Consider the following 17,490-nt stretch of genomic DNA (forward strand, 5'->3'; position numbering starts at 1 on the left):
GCACTCTCGTGTAAAATAAATACTTCTCCTATATGAAGAAATTAGAATGTAGAAATGCTCATTAATGTCGTCGCAGAGCAAGCTGTTGGATGGACCGTATCAGCAAAGGAAAATTTTAACGTGGGCAAGCACTGCTCGCGTGCTTCTTTCCTCCCCTATTCGCTTCTTTCCCTCACAATGCATGAATACCACATTGGCTGCATGTGGTGAGGTGACAACTACAGAGAAGAATGTGCTTGTTGTTTCGTTGAACAACGAGCAGTGACAGCCATTGATTTTTCTCCTTGGAGGTACAGTGCAATGCACATTTAGTTTAAAGTTTAGTTTATTTTTATTTCTGGGCCTCCTTCAAAGTTCCACATGACTTAGTGCAGTATTTTCCCGAAATATTTAAAAAAATTACTGGAAATGAAACAGAGGGTGTGATACAGGACCTAATTAAAAAAAAAACATTCAACTTTCGCTCTTTTTCGGAAAAACAAGGAATAGTAAAAAATGATAGACTTTGCCCTTCTTTAACTGGCCTGTGTAGTAATCATAAGGATAAGAAACAGAAGTATTTAAGACATTTTCAAATTGCGCCATATCAAGTGATTTTATAATTTTATGAAGACTTCCTCATCAGACATCAAACCTGCTGAGATTTAAACTTTTATTATCCATATTTCATTACTTTATACGTTATGCGATATTTAGTAATGTTAAGGTGCAAATCGTCAACTATTGAATAAGTATATGTTATCCCCCATTCCATAATATATATGTTTTAAAACATTTGTGGACAACATGCCCTTTATGAAAATCCACGATACGCCACTGGTTTATACTGATTCAATATTTTGATTGTAAAGCAGGGATATAGAGAACAAAGTTATTCAGGGTGTTTGCAAGTCAAGAAAGTCATGGAAGTCAAGAAAAAGCAAAGAAATCAAGAAAAAGGCAATAAATTATTCTTGTGGTCAAGAATTTTTGCTATCACAATGACTGATTGGTTAATTTAGTTTATTTTACTTCACTTTTCTGCCCCTTTGGCTAATCGCGAAGATGAGGATGAATGGTGGTAAGATAAGATGGATGAAGGGACACTCACAAACATATAGGGACAACCGACACAAAGCCCCACATAATATTATACTGGCTGTGAGTCCAGACACCAGGGCCTTGCTAGTCTGCCAAATGCAGTCCAGGATGCATTAATAGATAAAGCAGGTTTAATTCTCTTCTTAAATACAGCTTCAGTTTTCATCTTAACTGTCCCTTTAGTATGGATGTTTCATTAAATAAATATTTATTTTCTTAATTGCAAATATCCAACTTTACATAAGTGTCGATTAAATAAACGTCAAGAAAAACGAGGGGAAAAAAAAGGTCATCAGCACAACAGACTCACGAGAGAAATTATTTTTTCATAAAGTCTGTAAAATGTTTGTTTGGTACTGGTCCCTATAATTTGAAGGAGTTTTACTGCCCATTCTAATATAAATATATTTTGATTAAACCTGAAATTTTGAGAAAAATTGGCTTCTGAGAAGTACCACTTAAATCATGTAGTAAGAAGTACATTGTTTTGAAATTTTGCATGTAAAAATTCATTGAGAATTCATTGGGATAAACTGAAAAGTGTTATTTTTAAATTGCTTTCTAACATGTTCTATAGAAATACATATTATTTAGTGAGAATGTTTTGTGTCCTACATTTTGACTTAATGCCCTACATTTTGGGATAGCATGTCCTACATTTCCCTTATAGCGATGTGGTAACCCTATACAAGAAGTGCTCATATGTGTGAAAGCAGCATCCCTAGGAGAGGGACGAGGCATCACACTTCATTACGTAGCAGTAAAAATATTTGAAATTTAATTTTAATGTTTTAGATTAGCAAGTTATGCTAAAATTCGACTTTTGTAGTTGCACAAGTTCCAACTGCCCTCCTTTATTTGCCACTATTAACGTATCAAAATGAAATACCTTGTTTCTATTTGTGCTAAAATCACATGATGTGTGCACATTATATGTTCACGGATGATGATAAAAAGTATGGTAAACACAGACAGTAGTGAATAAGTATTTTGTCTCCATAATTCAAATTAATGACTTTGCGTATATAGTTTAATAATGAGTGAAAAGAGTGTTGAGGGTTAAGGAATGAACGTTTTTTTTGGCTCACTGTTGCTTTGTAAATTGAACGTAAAGTGCCTTATAGGAAAGTTTTAAAATATAAGAGGAGCACCCATTTTTTGTTCATTTTGTAGAGTAAGACATCAATTTTCACACAAAATATCACTGAAAAATTGTAAAAATAGAGGGATTTGGGTAAAAATGAATATTGAACAATTGATGTTACTACAGAAGTGATTACTTTCATTGAAAAGAAATATTCATGTTGAGTGAGAAAACTACTTTTTTAACCTCTATTGTAGAAAGTAATTTGGACCAAAAAATCATCAACGTTGATTGTTGCGTAGCATTTCTTCCCTACATCACAGTTGAAGGGCCAGGGGGAAAAACGATGAATGTTCATTCGAGACGATTTGCCAGGAAATGAAAAACAAAGTATTTCTTTTCATAAGTACGTTAATATATGCCAAAATAATAATGCGTTTTTCAGGCACTTCTCATCGTTTCCCAACCAAGGCCGTTCTCATTCTTATAGTAGAGCTTCTGAACTATCAGATGGCGCAGCGATCTCAAAATGGGCGAAAAATCGACATTCATCGTTTTCCCTCCTGGGTCTTCAGTTGACTTTCGCGCAATCGCGCAAATGGAGTATCTCCCATTCATAGCTCTTTGAAACTCTTGGAAAAGTATCACATGAGTGAAATAAGCCATCCATTACCCAAAATTCTAGGTTAAAGAAGCCTTGTCATGGATCGAAGTTCCTTTTTATACCATATGGAAATATGTTTTTTTTTTGTTTCGTTGGTTGTTTTTAGGTATTTTTAATCATATCATGCATGTTTGATTTTGTATGCTCCCACCTCGAAGAATGTGAACTTCGGGTATATATTCCACAACTACTAGCCACCGAAGTGTTAACTGGACCACAAGCCTTATGTTTCAAGTTTTAAAGAATGAAAAATATTAATAATTAATAACATCCATCACTATATTTTCATACAATTTCCGCTATCTTACTCAGGAGACTAAAGACAGTGAAACTTCTTACAGAGTGATCATTTCTGAGGCTTTCTAGTGTAGACAGTATTCATGAAAAAATAGGTACGGAGTAAGACAAACTCATATTATTTTATTGAAGAATTCACTTTCTCATAAATGCTGACATCATAAATATGTTCAGGTGGGCAATCAGGTGGGCACAAATTGCCCCCCCCCCCTCTCTGTGGCACCTTTCCTTCACTCATCATTCTAACGACTAACTCAATGCACAGCGATAACCGAGAAGTTGTGCAACTGACTATGCACAGTGTTGCCAACCTCCTAATACCACACTTGCTCCCACACCAGAATGAAGTGTTCAGGGTGGCTAATTACCGGGAATTCTTGGAATTATGCATGAATTCTGCTTGAATTTTTCTTCATAGATGTGAAAAATTGCAATTTTTATTAATCCCATTGAATTAATACATATGTATTTGTTACTGCCCTGAAGCACGTTTTTCATGGTTTAGCTTTTATTTTTATCAAGGAAGGAAAAGAAAAGATAGCTGCGTGGAAAATAAAGCAGAATTCTCTCAATCCATTTGCTTTCTTAGTGTCCTTTGCAGAACAATCTATCTGACAGATGGAAGATTATTGCAAGATAAGATATCTTGAAGTTGATTAGGTAAATTTGAAATTCTTATACAATTAACAATTTCTCATAGATTACTATATCCCATAACATTTGTGATTTGTTGATGTATTTCTAGTCTGAATATGTGAAATTGCAAATGTAAACTCCTCACCTTAAATTAAATATATAATTTTATCATGGACCTAGAGTGGCCATCCTGAGTGCAGTGACGGCACCAGCCTGAAATAGGTGTGTGTGTTGGGGGGGGGGGGGGAGGGGGCTATAGATTTCGGAGTCAAATTCTTGGGGAGCTAACTAATGCCGACCAGCTAAAAGGTATTTGCTTAATACTTTACTAAGGTATAATTTTACCAGTGACATATTTTAGTCAGATACAAGAAAAAAATCAAAAATAAAAAAAAATCACAGATGTATTTTGTTCCATCATATACAAAAGTACTTTTAGGTACGATTTTTTTATGCCAAATGAAATGCATTAATCATATTGTTCTCTTTTCCTAATCCATTATTGAGTGATAATATCTCAAACTTACGATTCATGTGAACGGTATAAAGTACACCATAAAAACTACACACATTATCAACTTGCTGGATACAAGTAAATACTACATGTAACACTATTTCTATGTAAAGTGTGAGTATTTTTTTGCTAAAATGAGAAAATGAACTACAGCAAGAAACTACAATAAGATACATCTGTTTTTATGGCCAGCTACAACCTTGTTTAAATCCAAAGATTTTGCAAGCTCCTTCTCAAAGGACAGAATAGATAGAGAACTCAACCTCTCATGACCAATTCGATTACGAAGATAACACTTGATTTGATGCAAGCAGCCATTGATAGGGGTATGCACATTTCAATAACACATTGCAAAACGGTAATTTTGAATGTTTCAACCATTGCAAGCAGCTGCTTATAATTATGTGTCAGAATTCAAACTCAGTATTAGCACAATAGGAAGCTATGGTTCTATATTGAAAAGGAAATTTCAATTTACATATGCTGATAAATTGTTTTATACTCAAACAATTATAAATATTTTTATAATTATTATATTGATTTAAAGAAAAAACTAGAAATAACAAAAATTACAACAGAATCAAATTATGCCTTTATAAACAAAAATATTTATAACATATAAGTGTTATTTATAAGAAGAAAATATTTATATTATTATCTCTTTTTGAGATAGAGTTAGTCCCCGTTTTTATAATTTAGCATGCATTCATTCCACCACCGAGTATACTCAACATGCAAATTTCTTCATCCAGGCTTTTTTCTACAATCCTGATCTTCAGTTTTCAAAACTCAGTATCTGGCTAAATCACATTCAAATGTTGAACATATGTTTGTCACTTTATATAACTTTCCTCAAAGTATTCATTTGAGGAATTATAGCATTTATAAGCTTGCTTGTTAAGTAAGATGAAAGCAGATACTTATTCACTGCTTCAAATTCAACATGAAATATTTTATACATGGGAGTCCATTCCACAACTTTCCAATCTTTTTTAAAGATTATATCCTAATCAAAGTTCACTAAAGATTCATAAAGGCTTCTATATAGCTTAAGAATCCAAGTTATTATCAAATTGCCATGTTTAATGCTTTAAAAGCAACAATAATTGTACAAATATGTATCAATGCCATATTGCTATATCTGTACTTATGTTTGTTCCCTCATGAGATCCTATCAAAGTGACAGATAACTAGTATCAGAGTAACTAGTACATGCCCGATTTTTTAGTATGTGTTACCTTCAATTGTTTTTGTTTTATATTTTTGTCAATAAGTGCTTAACAGCTTGAATGTATCATATCTTTCTTGTCTGAAAGAACACATATGATAGAAGATATATTTTTTTTTAACTGTTATGAATATGAATTCAAAATATTGCACAATTTGATAATTTTGTCATGATATGCAAATTGGCTTATTTAAACATCATATTTAATAAAATTAGTTTAAATAGTAATTTCAGACATTTAATTGCATTATATGAATAAATTTTTAGCAATCATATGACTAAATTATTATAACTATTGCACAAATGTGGAACTCTGAACTTAGCCTAACCATTTTCAAATGTTGTTATGACAATGTATTCATTTTATTGTCATATGCTGAAGGGTCTTTATTTTGAGTTTTCTTTCTGATTCTTAGTGTGCCATAACACTAAGCTGTCCAAATCAAAATAGTACAGGGAGCAGCGAAATATTGTAGTGATTCGTGCTTCAGAAAAGCGGTATTAACTTAATAAAGTAGGCATCTATTTGATCAATGCCACCCTTGAATAGAAAGTGTGTTAACGATACCATTTTTTTCTGCCATGATGAAATATCTTATGTTTTCTTGTTAAACGACTGGAATTCAGAACTTAGGACTAAAAATGGGCAGGATGCAGAAATACCACCCACTTAGGAGGTGCCACTCTCAATATACAAATTCAGCTCTACTTGGAGACAAACATATTGACATAAAAGCAATGAATATAGTTGCAACTCTTGCACTGGACATTTTGATTAGTGAAATAACTGCTGAAGATTATAATTTTATTTCAGAATATAATCTACATAAATACTGATCAGAATTGGATGAATGGTTTGAGATGTGCTTCAAAGATGGATTCTCCTCCACCAAATCGTAATTGGCTAATTGTAATTACAGCAGAAATTATTTTCTAACATCACAAATTATAATTAATTAACATGTTGGACTAGGACTGCAAACAATAAACTATCCCAAGCATGCTGATTTTTGCACCATACTGCAATTATTAGTTTATTGGACTTGTATTAAGGTCCAATGTATGCACATAGGCTAATTGTGGCGAGAGCTACAACTTCTAGTGGAATTCGAACCACTTAATGAAATGTTACCTCCAATGGGATCGAACCCGGGACCCCTTGATATCAAGGCAGAGGTTTTATCGCTAGACTATTTGAGCTGGGAGCCCAATTTTAACTCCTTAAGTGGGGAGCCCGAGTTGTGCTCGAGCATTTGAATTTGGCAGCTTTTTGTGCATTTCAGATCCAGTCAATGTTCCCGTAGCAGGGAATTATTTTCTTTAAATGGATATACAGTAGTACATACTTAGATACATTTCGTTTTGTACAGTTTGCTTGAATGTTTGTGTGTTCATTCACCTTTCTCTCATTTACAAGACATGTAATGTTATAATGTTGTCCAGAGCCATGTGCCCTCTGGGACAGGGGCAGACTGGGGGCTTGCTGAACTGGGGTCTAAGATTCAACATACAATTTACTTTAAATTATGTGTGCAGTAGTTTCAATTCCCATTTAGGTTTAAGTTACACACACACACACTCACACTCACACACACACACACACTCTCTCTCTCTCTCTCTCTCTCTCTGTCTCTCTCTCTCTCTCTCTCTCTCCCTCTCTCTCCCCCTCTCTCCCTCCCTCCCTCCCTCCTTGACAATGTAGTGAGACAGAGAAATTAGCAGACACACAAAACAGAAAAAACTTCGAATATTGTTCAACGTTTTGAATAATACCATGGAAAATATATTTTCATTTAGGAATATATGTATATATTTACTCTTTTAACTTATTATTTGACAAATTGACATAACAGAACTTCCTTTGAATATTGTTCAAAGTTTTCATATTACATATTGGAATATATGTATATATTTATTCCTTTGATTTATTATTTTACAAATTGACACAACAGAAAGAAGTTTTGGAATTTATGTACATATTTATTCTTTTTACTAATTATTTTGCAAATTGACAAAACAGAAATATCGTCAAATATTATTCAACATTTTGAATAGTAGCATTGGATAATACAATCTCATCTTGGAATTTATGTATATATTTATTCCTTTAACTTATTATTTTAATTAAAAATTGTTATTGTGAACATATTCATTTTCGAATTTTCAAGGAATATATATATATATATATATATATATATATATATATATATATATATATATATATATATATATCAGCATTTAGTAGTCAGTTTCTAGAAAAGAACACACTTGTTATCTTTTAAGTATTAGTATCTAAAACAGTTCCAGTATGAAACTTCTCAAAAAAAAAGGCACGGCACACAAGCCAACATCACACTCCTTGCAGTAAATCCTGGTTTCCCTTCTGACTTTCTTGCCTCTTTCATCTCTTGTCATACAACATATTTTTCACTGTCTTGTTGGGGCAGATTTTTTTGTTGTTGGAGTAAGGTATTTTGGAAAAAGTCTTTCAGTTAGACAAGACGGTTTTGACGTCAAGGCTGGTCTTCCACTTCTGACATCTTTGGTGAATACTCTTGCATCAATCTTTCCATGAGTCGCAGTTGAAACTGCAACCTGTTCATAGTACCACCTAATTTGCTGTACAGCACGTAAGAATTCAAAACAACAATGTCCATCAAATGTCTGAACTGTTTCATGTAATATTTTTTCATTTGTTTCCTGGACATTGTATAGTTAACCAACTGTTGATCGCACAAGTCCACACAACCCATTTTATCATGATATTTAGCCACTACTAATGGTTTGAGCTTTTTCTTAGATCTGGAACCTGTTTCCACAAATGCATTGTCATGTACACATCCCTCTTATCCTTCCACCTTACTGCCATTAGCTTGCCACTAAAATATACTGTCATTTCCCTCTTTACCAATTTACCAGTTCTTTTTTTCTGTGGGGAGTCCTTTTCTGTTTTTCCTCACTGTCCCCAAGCAATCTGTGTTATTGGCTACCAGAAACCGAAATAATTCAGGGCTACTGTAATAATTGTCTGTATGCACTACATAGCCTGTGTGTAGGAATTGCTTAACCAATGTAAGCACAATGTGTGATGGACGCATCATGTGTGCAAATTCAGGATCTAGCTCAGTGTCCTTTCCAGTGTACACAATGGTGTTATAAAGATAACCAGTACCAGATTCACAGAGCGAGTAATACTTTATTCCAAAATGTGATTTCTTACTTGGAATGTACTGTTTGGTTGAAAGCCTTCCCTTCCACAAAAGAAGAGACTCGTCAACTGATATGTCACTCTCTGGAATATAAGCCTCTTGAAACTTTGTAAGAAAGTGATCAAACACTGTTTCAGTTTGTAGAGTTTCACTGGAATACCACTATCTGCACTGTATCGAGTGTTGTCGGTAAAGTGTAAAAATTTTAACAGCAAAGAAAATCTATATTCACTCATTGTCTTATAGAAAAATGGTGTATCTACTATGTCATGTCTTGCAAAATACATTTTCTGATCTGGCTTCACTACCAACCCCTGAGCATACAACAATCCAAACAAAACCATGAGTTCATCTTTGTTTGTTGGTTTCCACATGTTCACACGAGAGCGTTTTTTCAACTTTTCTTTATTCACTGCAATGAACTGTTCTGCATATCTATTTGTCTCACATTCTATTATAGACAGCAGTTCATCATTTACAAGAAATACGAAAAAATTCAATGGATCAGAAGGATTTGTAAAGTTTACCTTTATTCCAGAGTCACCTGTGAAATGAATCTCCGATCTTTGGCACTGAGGCATAGTGGTCCAAGCTTCATATTCTTCTTCTTCTTGCTCACCTTCAACTTCTTCACTTCCACTCTCCTCTGATGAAATATCATAGTTCATATCTCCTTCGGAATCACTAATTTCAAATTCCGAACTTTCATCACAACTGGAATCCTCAAGAAGAAGTCGAATTTGATCTGCGCTTTGCATTTGCTCAGCCATTCTCTCACAATGAAAGAAACACAAGCTATTCCCACTCAGTTAATAATACCGTGCTGCCATCTACAAAAACAACTGCGCATCGGATTCTGCATAGTGTAAACAACAATACCCGAGAACAATTCGTGCTACCTGATCTGAAGTTGGAATAAACTTTCCTGCCCGAACCTAGCTCGGGCAACCCGCTTAACATTACATATTGCAACCCCGAACACAGCTTGAGTAACCCACTTGTAAGTCAATTTAAAAAATCGAAACACCCACTTAAGGGGTTAATCTCTCTAATTCTTAGCATTGCGAATTAGGTAGTTTGTGTACTCTTTTATTCTTTAACATCGTATTTCTCCCTCTTGAATATTTGCAGCAATAAGGATAGATATAACGATGAAACCAATGAGAGAATATCACAATTGTCAGTATTTGAAGCAGGAATTAACAAACAGAAAATAAACATAACACTTCTTTTAGATTTTGAACGTCGTCCTATTATAAAAATTCATTTGCCACACCTGTTAGACGTATTACAAAATATACTGAACCGATTTATAGAGAACGTATTTAGCTGTATATGCCAACAATCAAAGAACAAACTCACAGCCACTGAATATACCTACCAGACTGGCAGCAGATTTACATAGCAAGTTTGGCGACTCATGATTTTCCAATTACTTAGTATCAAATGATCAGTGGCCTCTTTTATCCAGGCATATCTGCAGCTCCCCCCCCCTTGATTTTAGAACACATTGTAATAAAGTAACCTTGCGATCAAACGGAACTAGAATATGTACTTGAGCATTGTACTTGCCCCAGTGGAAGTTTTATAATGGGAAATGTAAATTTCTACTTTTTAAGTTTTTGATCGAAATGCATGTACCGTACTACAAAAACCTAGGGGGGCTATGGGGGGGGGGGGCGAGCTGAGACTTATTTTAGTGGGCTTCAACCCCCTCTCCCTTAGCCTTCTGTAGCACTGTCCCTGTCTGAGTGTTGCACTAGGTACAAATTATAATACATATTTGCCCGAGCCTTGTAATAAGAGATGTACACGTGGGATTATTTTTTAAATACCTTTCAAGGTTTTCTGACACTGAAAATCTCAAATTCTACCCAAAATTTCTGCTTGAAATGATTGTTTTTCATTTCAAGAATGAAAATTGTTATTTTCAAGATTTGCAGTGCAGAAAACTGGGAATTAATCATTTTTAATACATGACCATTCAAAATTTTAGTACTGTTCAGTGCAGTGTGGCCCAAGCATCCAAGATAAAATTTCATGTCTTAAGGGTTCATAACATCCAAACAATATGTCACACAGGTGGTTGTATTGTGGCAAATCATTTTTATAGCCACTTCTTTGTGCATTTACTGGTCCATATGGGCAAACAATCCATTGTTGATCCTTTGTCAAGTCCTGAAAAATATTTTTTTGTAATGAGTGTTTTCCTGCATTTTACAATTTGTGATAGTCTATTGATGGCTTTCCTAGCTTCATTATGCAACAAGTTGTTTTATAGTTATTGTTTATGATGAAATGAATTTGCAGTTGCATCTGTATGTAGATGATTTCTTTTTGGAACCAGTTCCCTTCAATGCCGCCACAGGGAAGGGGTTAATTACTTACTTATTATTCACTGTGTGCCAATATTATATATATAATAAATTGTAATTATTCCAGAAACTGCGTGATGTTTACGGATGGCACTTTCTGGCAAGCTACCACCTTGTGACGGTGTTTCTTCTGGAGTACAAAGCTAAGAATAGTAGGGACCAGTGGGGAGGACAACTTGGAAAGATATTCATGCATGTAAGTTTTAAACTATTTAATTGCTGTTGTGATTTTGTTGATATATTTCAGTGAAATCAAGTTTGTACTGTACATCAGTCTTTTAAAGTTTTACCTGGCATAACTGTACGTTGAGAGGATCAGGTGATTCCGAGATGGCATCGATTCAGGAGAAATTGGTGCATTTTGTGTTATGCAAAGCTGAAATCGTGTGTTCTGGTTTGCGAATTCCAAACCTACAAGAGGGATAGCCCAGTATTGAATGTGTGGTGCACTGTGTCGATGGATCACTTAATCGGGCCTTTCTTCGCAGAGGAAGATATCGTGACAAGCTCTAGAAACCTCAACATGCTGCAGGTGTTCTTCCTTCCCCAACTGATCACACTTGGTATCAAGGATGACGTGCACTTTCAGCAAGACAGGATACCTCCCCATTTCACTCTTGCAGTCAGAAACTTCCTCGATCAAGCATTCGGAGGCAGATGTATTGGTCGCAGAGTACCCACATCATGTCCCACAATGTCGCCAGATCTGGCTCAGTGTGGCTTTTTACTGTAGGGATATGTCACGATGGAAGTGTATGCAGAAAAGCCAAGAGATCCGGATGACCTCAAAGCAAAGATACCTGCAGTCACAGGGGGGCATTTCAGATGAGGAGTGCTGGAAAGTAGAGGTCTGCAAATATGATCCATTACCTACCCGCCGTAATGGGAAGAAATACCCACCCACTCCAACCTTGTGCAGATGTTGTCATGAACCAGGCTGACTTGCTCATCTGAAGGGGAAGCTCATGTGCGTCCATCTGTACCCGATGACTGTCGCCATCTACTGCACTGCGAACGCGGACATCGGAAGCAGGGGTGGACATGGAATTCACGAACACTTATTATACACATTGCGAATCTGTTACAGGCAAATATTCAATGTTCGAATTTTGAATGTCACTGCATGAAAAGACTGCTCAGGAGAAATATTGAAAAGTTTAAATGTGAACGACTGTCCAGTGACTTCCCGTTTGATAGGTCTTTGGGGAATAATCACCAAATCAAAGGATGTTGGCTCAGTTTGGGGAATAATCACCAAATCAAAGGATGTTGGCTTACCTTCTTGTTTATTCTAGACGAACACTACAGCTACACTACAAACACTGAGTAATACCAAAGGAAACACTGAGTAATAACGAAGGAGACCGCTCCCGTCGTTGTCCTCGCGATGCCTGGAAATCTCCCTCTCTCTGTTTTTCGTCCCCAGTCTTTCACCCCTGCTTCCAGGGGTCAAATCACCTCGCGTCTGGTAAGGCGGTTCCTTCTCCCCCCGTTAGGTGGCAGCAAAAGTCAGCGGCTTTCGGTGGCTGTCGCTACACCAGCCCCCCACGGAGAAAAAGGGTTACACCTTGTGTGGGAGGCGAAATGTTACGCGTCGACCAGAACGGGTGACGTAGTCACCTCTTGGTGACGGACTCTCTTTACGTTGCGCCGATGGTGGTTGGTTGGTGAGGGGGTGCGTTGGTGTCTCTGAGGAATCCTTGGTTGGTGGGACGTCCTCCGTCCAGGTGTAGGCTGGTTTGACCCGGTCAATGCTGACGCGGGTCTCACGACCGTTGAGACGCAGGGTGAAGGTCTTGCCGTCTTTGCTTATAACTTGGTGTGGTCCGGAATACGGTGGTTGGAGGCTGCCTCGTACGGAGTCGTCACGGAGAAAGACGTGGGTGCAGGTTGACATGTCCTTGAATACGAAGGTGCTGGGTTGATTGTGACGGGAACTGGATTGTGGTCGCAGGCGAGCCATGTGTTGCCGAAGTCTGGAAATCAGGTCGGAAGGGTCTTCCATCCGGGTGGCTGTTGGTGGCACGATGAGCTCTCCTGGGAGTCGGAGAGGTTCGCCGTACACCAGTTCGGCAGGCGATGCTGCGAGGTCATCTTTGATGGCTGCGCGAATCCCAAGGAGCACGAGGGGCAGGGCTTCTATCCAGGTGGAGCCAGGGTGGCACATGAGTGCTGCCTTGAGGTGGCGGTGAAAGCGCTCGACCATGCCGTTGGCGCACGGGTGGTAGCTGGTGGTGCGATGGCGCTCGGAGCCGATGGTCCGTCCTAGTTCGCGGAAGAGTTCTGATTCAAATTGCCGCCCTTGATCTGTTGTGATGCGCGCGGGGGAACCGAATCGCGAGATCCAACACGATGTGAAGGCCGTCGCGACGTCCGCCACGGTGATGCGTTCCAAGGGGAAGGCTTCGGGCTAACGGGTGAAACGTTCCACGGCTGTCAGGCAGTACTTATAGGGTCCCGCTGATGGGAGAGGCCCGATCAGATCGATGTGCACGTGCTGAAACCTTGCAGACGGAGGAACGAAATTGCCCAATGGAGCGTGCACGTGTCGGGAAACTTTGGTGCGCTGGCAGTCTTGGCACGATCGGGCCCAAGCGCGACAGTCTTGCTGGACTCTGGGCCAGACAAAACGCGACGCGATTAGGCGTGCGGATGCTCGGGTACCGGGATGACTGAGGCCGTGCAAGGCATCAAATATGCGTCGGCGGTGCGCGGCGGGTACATACGGCCGGGGTTTCGCGGTGGAGGTGTCGCAGTAGAGCTTGACTTCGGTGCCAGGTATGTCCATGAGCTGGAGGTGGAGGTCGCAATCGCCGTTCAGGAGCTCACGGAGCTCATCGTCCTCTTCTTGGGCGGAGGCGAGGGAGCGCAGATCGGGGGAGGGGGTGTTCCCACGAACTGCATCCACTCGCGATAGCGCGTCCGCCACCACGTTAGAGGTGCCTTCAATGTAGCGGATGTCCGTGGTGAACTGAGCGATGAAGGAAAGTTGGTTGAGTTGCACTGGAGGTAGTTTGTCACGCCGCTGCTGGAAGGCGTAGGTGATGGGCTTGTGATCCACGTATATGGTGCAGTGTTGCGCTTCCAGGATGTGACGAAAGTGCTGAACGGCTGCGTAGACTGCGAGAAGTTCGCGGTAGTACGGTGGCCACTCGGTCTGCTTGGTGGTGAGTTTCCGGGAGAAAAAGGCGAGGGGTTGCCACGAGCCGTTGGCGAACTGTTGCAGGCATGCACCGACGGAGGTGGCGGAGGCATCGGTGAAAAGTCCCAGCGGGGCTTCGGGATGCGGATGGGCCAGGAGCGTGGCGTTGGCAAGGCTGGTCTTGCAGGCCTCGAAAGCTTGTTCTAGGTCCGGCGTCCATGGGAATGGCTGGGATCCTCGGAGGGTGGTGACGGCAGCATGCAGAGGAGCTTGGTGTTTGGCAGAGGATGGCAGGAAACGACGGTAGAAGTTGATCATGCCGAGGAAGCGACGCACGCCGCGAGCCGTGGCTGGTCGTTTGAAGTCCTGTAGGTCTGCGATGCGGTCGGGAAGCGGTCGTGTGCCGGCAGCGGAGACTTCGTACCCAAGGAACGTGACGGAGGGGGTCCCAATCACACACTTCTGGGTGTTAATCAGGATGCCGTGGTCCGAGAGACGTCCGAAGAGGGCGCGTAGGTGTTCGCGGTGTTCCTCGTGGTTGCGTGATGAGACGAGTATATCGTCGATGAATGGAAAGCAGAAATCCAGTCCTGAGAGCACTTCGTCGATGAAACGCTGGAACGTCTGCCCGGCGTTGCGTAGTCCGAAGGTCATGTATGGGAACTCGAACAACCCGAATGGCGTGGTGATCGCTGTCTTCGGGATGTCGTCTGGGTTGACAGGAATTTGTGTGTACGCCTTGACCAAGTCGATGACCGAGAAGACGGTGCATCCGTGGAGGTGGTTGCTGAAATCGTGGATGTGCCTCACTGGATAGCTGTCCGGAATCATCCGGGCATTGAGGCCACGGTAGTCCCCGCACGGTCTCCAGCCCTCCGTTTTCTTGGGTACCATGTGCAGCGGCGAAGACCAGGGGCTGTCGGAGCGACGTGCGGTGCCTTCGCGCAACATGGAGTCGAATTCGGCCTTGGCTATTTGTAGGCGATCTGGAGCGAGGCGGCGAGGTCGGCTGGACACGGGGGGGCCCGGGGTCGTCCGGATGTAGTGAACCGTGGAGTGACGAACTTCTCGCGGCGTGCCGCGGGAAATCGGCTAGGACGTCGCTGTATGAAGAATCGTTTGACAAGGCCTTGATGCTGGGTTGCATAGTGTTCGTTGGCTGGCAGGGAGCCGAGAGTCCCGTTCGTACATCGAGCAGGCGCTTGTTGCGACAATCCGGCAGCAGCTCAAAGTGGTCCAGGAAGTCCGATCCGATGATGGGCACGGAAACGTCCGCGACGACGAAACGCCATGAAAACTCGCGACGCAGGCCGAGTTTGAGGCAGAGGGGCAGAATTCCGTACGTCTTGATCGTCGAGTCGTTTGCGGCACTGAGATCGTAGTCGGTCGGATGGCGTCGGTCCGGGAGCAAACGTCTCGGGAACAACAAATATCCGACCCTGTGTCGACGAGGAAGCGGTGGCGGCTATAGCGGTCGGTCACGTACAGGCGGCTTCCACCAGGACGGCAGCCGTTTGCCGCGACTAGCGGCTGCCGTTGGTGTTTGTTGTCGCGGGCGCGTACGTGCATGGGTCGTTGCACCTCTGAGCCTGGTCGCCGAAGCGGTGGTGATACCAGCATATTCCCTCATCTCTTCCTCTTGACGGCGATCTGCGGCCGTAGCGGCGCGGGCTGGTACGGTCACGCGATTGCGAGCGGCCGCGGAAGGCGCGAAAGTCGCTTTGCAGGGATGCGACTTGACGAGTTAGCTCCTCGACGCGTTGGAGAAGCCGAACCGTGTCGGAGGCGGGCGCGAGTGGCGTCGTGGTCGCGCAGATAGCCGGCGGGTTGGGCGAGACGAACTGTGCGGCGATGTTGCTTGTCACGGGGGTGAGCATGGGGGGGCTCACCTCCACGATGCGGTCCGCGAGCGTGGCAAGTTGGTCCAGCGGAAGTTCCGAAGACTGCACCTGCAGAATCGCTTGAACTTGAGCGGGCAGGCGTTGGAGCCACAACGTGCACAGCAAGTCGTCACGCATGGGAGTGGTGCCTGCGAGTGACTGGAGGTGACGTAGGAACTGGGACGGTTTGCGACTGCCCATTTCTTCTTCCACCAGGATCTGCCGCAATCGTTGATTTTCAGACAGGGAAAATATTCGCGTGAGTTCTGTCCGCAGCCGGGTGTAAGGGTCGGTTGCCGGTGGTGTACGTATAATGTCTCTCACTTCGAACGCGTACCGACCTTCTAACTGTCCCACGACGTATGCGAACTTCGTCTCCTCCCGGGTGATGTGGGCGATGGTGAACTGGGCCTCCACTTGGGAGAACCACAATTCCATGTCCTCGGGCCAGAATGGGGGGAGCTTCACACTCACTCGATGTACGGAGTCCTGTTGCGATTGTACTGCGTGCGGTGCTGGAGTCCTCGGTTGAAGTGCTTGCTGTCTGAGTTGCTTGTTTTCCCGCCTGAGTTGGTCGAGCTGCGCTTGAAGTTCCTCTGTCATCGCGGTGTAGTTGGTGCGTCCAGAAAAGGGGGATTGGGCGCGTCGTCTAGCGTGAACTTGTTCGATCCGGCTGGTATGGTACACAAAGGGGGTAATCACAATTCACGGCCCCCAAAAAAAACGATCACGTCGGGGTCACCAGTTTGGGGAATAATCACCAAATCAAAGGATGTTGGCTCAGTTTGGGGAATAATCACCAAATCAAAGGATGTTGGCTTACCTTCTTGTTTATTCTAGACGAACACTACAGCTACACTACAAACACTGAGTAATACCGAAGGAAACACTGAGTAATAACGAAGGAGACCGCTCCCGTCGTTGTCCTCGCGATGCCTGGAAATCTCCCTCTCTCTGTTTTTCGTCCCCAGTCTTTCACCCCTGCTTCCAGGGGTCAAATCACCTCGCGTCTGGTAAGGCGGTTCCTTCTCCCCCCGTTAGGTGGCAGCAAAAGTCAGCGACTTTCGGTGGCTGTCGCTACAGGTCTATTAATTTCAAACAACTGGGAACATAGTGTAGTACTGATAACCATGTTTTAATAGTTAATGACAAATCTAGGTAAAATATAATTGGATACATATGTGGTTTTACAATTACATGAAGGGCATGGGGAGCATTCTTAGCCTGTATTAGTAGTTTGGGGTGCCCATTGGAAAGCACTTATCCATATCAGAATATTAATTTCATAAAAGTTGGATTGTAATATCGCTCGACTCCCATTCTCATTTAAGATTCAAGGTTTGTTATGGAGGAATTCAAATTTAAGAAGACAAGTCTCTAC

At 41.6% G+C, this 17,490-nt stretch overlaps 1 protein-coding gene across 5 annotated transcripts in view; it reads left to right on the forward strand.

Annotated features, from left to right (window-relative positions):
* The window catches only part of LOC145988877 (cyclic GMP-AMP synthase-like receptor), an 89,218-nt gene that overhangs the window by 55,880 nt on the left and 15,848 nt on the right, over positions 1–17,490 (forward strand). For all 5 annotated transcript variants that reach the window (XM_083124143.1, XM_083124146.1, XM_083124142.1 and 2 more), the window contains one exon: positions 11,155–11,283. In XM_083124143.1, the coding sequence (XP_082980269.1) occupies positions 11,155–11,283 (129 nt within the window). The remainder of the gene's footprint in view (positions 1–11,154; positions 11,284–17,490) is intronic.

Source organism: Lepisma saccharinum, chromosome 6, assembly GCF_977018435.1.
Source record: "Lepisma saccharinum chromosome 6, izLepSacc3.1, whole genome shotgun sequence".
NCBI classification, from domain to species: Eukaryota; Metazoa; Arthropoda; class Insecta; order Zygentoma; family Lepismatidae; genus Lepisma; species Lepisma saccharinum.